Source organism: Octodon degus, unplaced genomic scaffold (genome assembly GCF_000260255.1).
Source record: "Octodon degus isolate 3935 unplaced genomic scaffold, OctDeg1.0 scaffold00015, whole genome shotgun sequence".
NCBI lineage: Eukaryota > Metazoa > Chordata > Mammalia > Rodentia > Octodontidae > Octodon > Octodon degus.
In genome coordinates, this window is record NW_004524591.1 from 13493099 (window position 1) to 13498879 (window position 5781).

The window sequence follows — 5781 nt, forward strand, 5'->3', positions numbered from 1 at the left end:
TTTTTTTTTGGCCCCCTTCACTGCAAGCTTTTTCATGGGCGCCATGGCAGCCAAGGACTCAGAAAGTGCCACTGATTATATTTTTGTAAAATCTGGGACCTATAATAAGAGCTCAAGGGCCAGTTTAGTATCACTTATGAGTTGGAAATTTCCTCCCATCAAAAAAGTTTAATTCTGAAAAGCCTGGTTAAATTAAAAAAGTTGCAATGTGTGTAGATTGATTCCAGGGATGTGAAAATATTACAGTTAATTTCATTAACTAGTGATAAATTTCAGTAAAGTGGATTGAAGCCATACAAAAAGCTATTCAAGGGCCAAGGATATAGCTCAGAGCCTGGCTGGCAAGCATGAAGTAAGCATGAGGTTGTGAGTTTGATTCCTGATACCAGAAAAAAAAAAAAAGCTATCCAACCTTGATAAAAATAAGATCTTTTGGAATTATGCACAAGTATGAAAGCTACATCTTAAATTTTGGTGTTTTTTTTTTTTTTTTTTTAGAGCTGGGGATTGAACTCAGGCCCTTGAGCTTGCCAGGCAAGTGCTTATTCAACTGAGCTATCTCCCCAGCTCCTACATCTTAAATTTTCACTGTCCTTTTTAAAATGCACACATTACTTTTTTCTTCATATCAGTTATCAATTTGTAAAAAACAGAACAGCAACACGCTAAAAAAAAAAAAAAAAAAAGTCCTTCACAGTAACCCTGATTTACTTCTGATCTGTCACACCGCAGTAACTTGCTTAAAAAAGCGAACACGCAACAAGTAAAGCTTAAAAGTTGAAGAAACCCTAAAGGTTGAATCTTGTCTAACGAGGTTGATTTCTTTCTTTTTTTTTTTTTTTTTTGCGGAACCGGGGATTGAACTGAGATCCTTCCGTTTGCCAATCAAGCACTTATCCTACTGAGCCATCTCCGCTGCCCCTGTGAGATAGCTTTCTTTACATTTATTTTTATTTTTTCTCGCGGAGGACACGGGAGGGGGCGGGGTTTCCCGCGGAGGCTGCAGCAGACAGAGCCACTGGGTGTCCCGCTATGCGGTGGGAGCATCTCAACATCATGAGGGTGTTTCCTTTTTTACTTTTGGAAAAGGATTGAATTTAAAAACTTGAGTGGTAGATGTTTGGAGGAGGCTTACAAAGAACCCTCCTTAAAAACAAAAGCATTGCTGGCCTGTTTTTGTAGGCAACAGATAGGAACATCAGGCTCTGCCTAGAATCCTGTCACTGAGACAAACATGTGGCCCACCTGCAGTTTCTCACCAGGCATTTTCTCAAGAGTGAGTTGGGGACATTGTACAATGAAAAGGCAAGTTTTCTTAGGCTTGGGGGAGGGCTTGGCTAAATATTTTATGAATGGAGTTGAGAATCAGCTGTTTAAGGATCGGTTTCCCCTGGATGTGTTCAACTTTGAGCATGCGGCTACATACAGCTCAGAAGAGAACTGATTTTGTACCGAGTTATTTTCTCTGGAATCCTGGAAAGTGGCGAATGAGGCAAAGGACCCATAAGGTGTAAACAAGGAAAAGCGAGCTAGAGACAAGGGAATGCTTCATGCTGGTGCAGATGGGAAGGCTGTAACATCAGCTTTCGTGGTTTATTCACACATAAGGAAAAGCAAATCTTGGTGCGCAGAGCCTGGTGCGTGGGGAGGGGGTGGGAGTGCATCCTCTTCCTGCAGAGTAACAGCAAGTACGAAAAAAACCGGAAACTTCAATTTTGTGGAATACATAAAATAAAAGTTAAAACTCTTAAGAGCCTTGAGGCATCCACTGACCTTCTCACAGAACAGGGTAGAGGTGGAGGAGGAGGCAATCCTTCTGACCTAGTCCCAAGAAGTACTTTGCCGTCTATCTCCACTGGTGGACTGGGTTTTTTGTTTTGTTTTGTTTTTTCTTTTTTTCTCTACTTACCTCATTTGATAGTTAGGCTCAGAATTTTATCAAACATAACATATGAAGTCTTCCTAGCCCCCTGGAAGAAGGTCCTTCGTGTTATTAAGATAAAAGGGCCAAAGTGGTAACAGTGATTTACTTTACTAGATTAGCTCTTGCTCCCTGTCCCCCCACTTTTGGCAGGGTTTCACTTTGCAGTTCAGGCTGGAGATCAGATTGGTGATCTTGCAGCAATCCTCTTGCCTCGGCCTCCTGGATGCTGGGATTACAGGCCTGCACCACTACGCCTGGCTTTGCAGGTATTTTTGAGACAGGGTCTTGCTTTATAGTTCAGACTGGCTTAGAACTTACCATGTATCGCAGGGTGGCCTTGAACTTGCAGTGATTCCCCTCCCTCAGCCTCACCAGTGCTACTATTACAGCTATGTGCCATCACATCCAGCAGCTCCTACCATTTAATGATCAAAACAAATTTTTTTTCTTTTTCTTTTCTTTTTTTTTGAGGTACCAGGGATGAACTAGGGACCTTGCACTTGCCAGGCAGGCCCTTATGTCACTGAGCTATATCCCTGACCCCTTAATGATCAATTTTTACAAGTCTTTTACTCTAGATATAAGGGGATCGTCTGTTTCATGGTTGACAAACTAAGTTTCTTTTACAATAACAGAAATAACTTTTTTATCTTTTATTTTTTATTTTTTGGCGGAACTGGGGATTGAACTCAGGTCCTTGAGCTTGCCAGGGAAGCGCTTATTCCACTGAGCCATCTCCCCGGGCCAACTTTTTTTATTGTAAAGAGAAACAATAAGAGAAAAATTCAAAACAAGTTTACCTTTAAGTTGTAGACTGGGGATATATTGGAGTTTTAGGGCTCCAAAAACTTTATTGTCAGCTGTTCTGGCAAGGACTGCCTCCAAGTAGCAGGTGAAGGCACCAGGTTTGCCATCAATGCCTTCCACATTGTATTCATCTCCAGTCACCTCCACCTGGCCTTCATAGATCGTATCCATGCCAAACCTAAAAATATGGAACGCTTCATGAATTTGCGTGTCATCCTTGCGCAGGGGCAATGCTAATCTTTTCTGTTTCATTCCAGTTTTAGTATATGTGCTGCTGAAGCGAGCACTAAAATGGTTTATTAAGGTAACAAAACAATTAATGTGAAACATACAAGCTACTGGCAACTATTATTCTGAAACTATGTAAGTACAAATAAACATACTGAAACGTGTGCAATTCTAAGTTTTTAAGCCAGAAGATTTCTATGCTAATGCATTTATATTAATTACATATTAAGAAAATCTTTATTACACGAGTAGGTTACACTCACCTGCTTACAGTATAAAACAATTTTATTTACAGGAATGCAAAATGATTGTTTGCCATGAGCATTTTGAACATATGATGTGCCTAATTGTCTCGTTAAATTTGCATTTACTGGGGAACTAGTGTGTATACAACCTTGATCAAGTATAAGCTCTGATCTTCACTGTGGTGCCTATTGGGGATGAGATATAGTTGCTGAAGGAAAGAAGGGATTTCTTTACACCAAGTCCTAATTAAACTATAATTTGACTTTAAGCAATCAACTTAGGACTTGGCAAAAAACAAAAACAAAACAACTTGGTGAGTGATTCAATAGAGGACATTTCACCACTGAACACTCACTGTCATCAAGGTGCTTTAGAAAATTAAAAACTTAGCACAGATGATTGTACTCCGTTTTACAAGTTATTGTGAGCTGCAAGAGAAAGGGAAAGCTGAGTCGCATTTCTATGGTGCTCAGCAGTAAGAAATACACTAATGAAACATACCTCCCTTTGTTTTTTCCTTTCCCTCATCCCAGTTTCTCTTTCCTTTTGAACAGTTTCTTCCCATTTTACAATATATATTATACATTTTTGGATATTCTTTACTCTTTCAGCTTCTCACACTAGGGAGACAATACAATGTTTGCACATGTGTATCTGGTTTATTTCATTTATGAGTTATATCCATTTACCTATAAAAGTCTCCAGTTTATTCTTTTTTATGGCTGAGTAGTACTTTGTCACATGAAAATACTACATCTTTGTATCCATTCCTCAGTTGATGGGCATTTGGGCTATTTCCAAGATCTAGCTATTACAAATTGTGCTGATATAAACATGGGTGCACATATATCACTGTGGTAAGATGTTTTTATTCTTCTGAAAAGATACCCAGCAGGGGAAGACCTAGGAGCTCCAATTCTAGTTTTTTTGAGAGCTCTCCATACTGATTTCCATAGTGGTTGCACCAGTTTACACTTCCACCAACAATGGAGAAGGGTTCCTTTCTCCCCACAGCCTCTCCAGCATTTGTTATTGGTTGATTTCTTTCTTTCTTTTTTAGCGGAACTGGGGGTTGAACTCAGGCTCTTGCGCTTCCCAGGGAAGTGCTTATTCCACTGAGCCATCTTTCTGGCCCCTGTTGGTTGATTTCTTGATGATAGCCATTCTTTTTGTTGTGCAATGGAATGTCAATGTTGTTTTAATTTGCACCTCTGAAGTGCCAGTGATGTTGAACATTTTTTCACATATTTATTTTCTGTTTGTACACACTTCATCTGAGAAGTATATACTCTTTTTTTTTTTTTAAATTTTTATTTATTTATGTGTGTGTGTGTGTGTGTGTGGCCAGCTCAGCCCACCAGGGGGCGGGGCTGGCTGGTATGTGGTGCTGGGGGATTGAACCGCGGTCCCTGTGCTTTGCTAAGCTTGTTCCAAGTAGGTGCTTTAGACCACTGAGCCATCTCACCAGCCCTGAGAAGTATATACTCTTCTCAGCTGCCCATTTTTGGACTGGGTCTTTAAATTTGGGAGGTCTGATTTTTTCTGAGTTCTTTATAGTAATCCTTTGTCTGAGGGTTAGCTGGTAAACATTTTTTCCCATATTGTAGATTGTCTCTTCATTTTGGTGGTGGTTCCTTTTGCTGTGCAAAAACTTTTTAATAAGATGAGATGCCGGCTCCTGGTGCTGCTTGTGTACTCGTTCGGTGCAGACCTGGTACCTCTTTTGTGAAGTGGCAGCTAAGAAGACTTGGGCGTTCATTATGGCCGGCGAAAAGCCCAAGGAAGGAGTCAAGACTGAGAACAACGATCACACTGATTTGAAGGTGGCGGGGCAGGATGGTTCTGTGGTGCAGTTTAAGATTAAGAGGCATACACCACTTAGTAAACTAATGAAAGCCTATTGTGAACGACAGGGTTTGTCAATGAGGCAGGTCAGATTCTGATTTGATGGACAGCCAGTCAATGAAACAGACACACCTGCCCAGTTGGAAATGGAGGATGAAGATACAATTGACGTGTTCCAGCAGCACACAGGAGGTGTCTACTAAAAAGGGAACCTGTAACTACTCCAGAACTCTGTTCTTAACAGACCAAGAATACATTCTCAATTAGAAAACTGCAATTTGATTCCACCACATCCTGACTACTACAGTATAGTTTTCTCTATTCTTTCATTTATCCCTTCCCCATTCCTTTATTGTACATAACGTATCTGGTGTATGTGCACAAGCATATTGCTTTTTTTTTTTTTTACTAAATGGCCAACAGTATGTTTTGATTGACATCAAATGGAGATGAGATGGGGAATGACTGATTCTGTGAAAATAATCCCCTTTCTCCACTAGTGGCATGCTCATCAGCTCTTATCTTTATATTCTAGTAAGTTATTTTGCTCTCACTGTTTTAACAGAAAAGACAGCAACATAAAATTCCTTGCATACCCTGTTTGATTGGAGAATTTTAATGTTTTTCATTTATCATTGTAAAACCGAAGACAATTTTATAACTTTTTTGTACGTAGCTGTTACATGTAGGGCAATCTGTCTTTAAGTAGGAGTTAATTACTCTTTAAAAAA

General features: G+C 39.9%; 1 protein-coding gene, 1 non-coding gene and 1 pseudogene across 2 annotated transcripts; 1 reads left to right on the forward strand and 2 right to left on the reverse strand.

Annotated features, from left to right (window-relative positions):
* Positions 1 to 2902, reverse strand: part of LOC101590789 — a 45313-nt pseudogene extending 42411 nt beyond the window's left edge.
* A 9-nt stretch (positions 2903 to 2911) lies between these two features.
* On the reverse strand, positions 2912 to 3018 carry LOC111815387. Its single transcript, XR_002820082.1, has one exon. It is a non-coding gene; the product is annotated as a U6 spliceosomal RNA (small nuclear RNA).
* A 1947-nt stretch (positions 3019 to 4965) lies between these two features.
* On the forward strand, positions 4966 to 5253 carry LOC101567690 (small ubiquitin-related modifier 2-like). Its single transcript, XM_004626466.1, has 2 exons — positions 4966 to 5119; positions 5177 to 5253. Exons 1-2 carry the CDS (start codon positions 4966 to 4968, stop codon positions 5251 to 5253), a joined length of 231 nt encoding a protein of 76 aa, XP_004626523.1.
* The last annotated feature ends 528 nt before the right edge of the window (positions 5254 to 5781 follow it).

Excerpts from the sequence above, each read along its gene's own strand:
- LOC101567690 (XM_004626466.1), top strand. The coding sequence starts at position 4,966 with ATGGCCGGCGAAAAGCCCAAGGAAGGAGTCAAGACTGAGAACAACGAT. Across the intron at positions 5,120-5,176 it reads AGCCTATTGTGAACGACAGG|ACACACCTGCCCAGTTGGAA; the intron begins GTTTGTCAATGA and ends TCAATGAAACAG.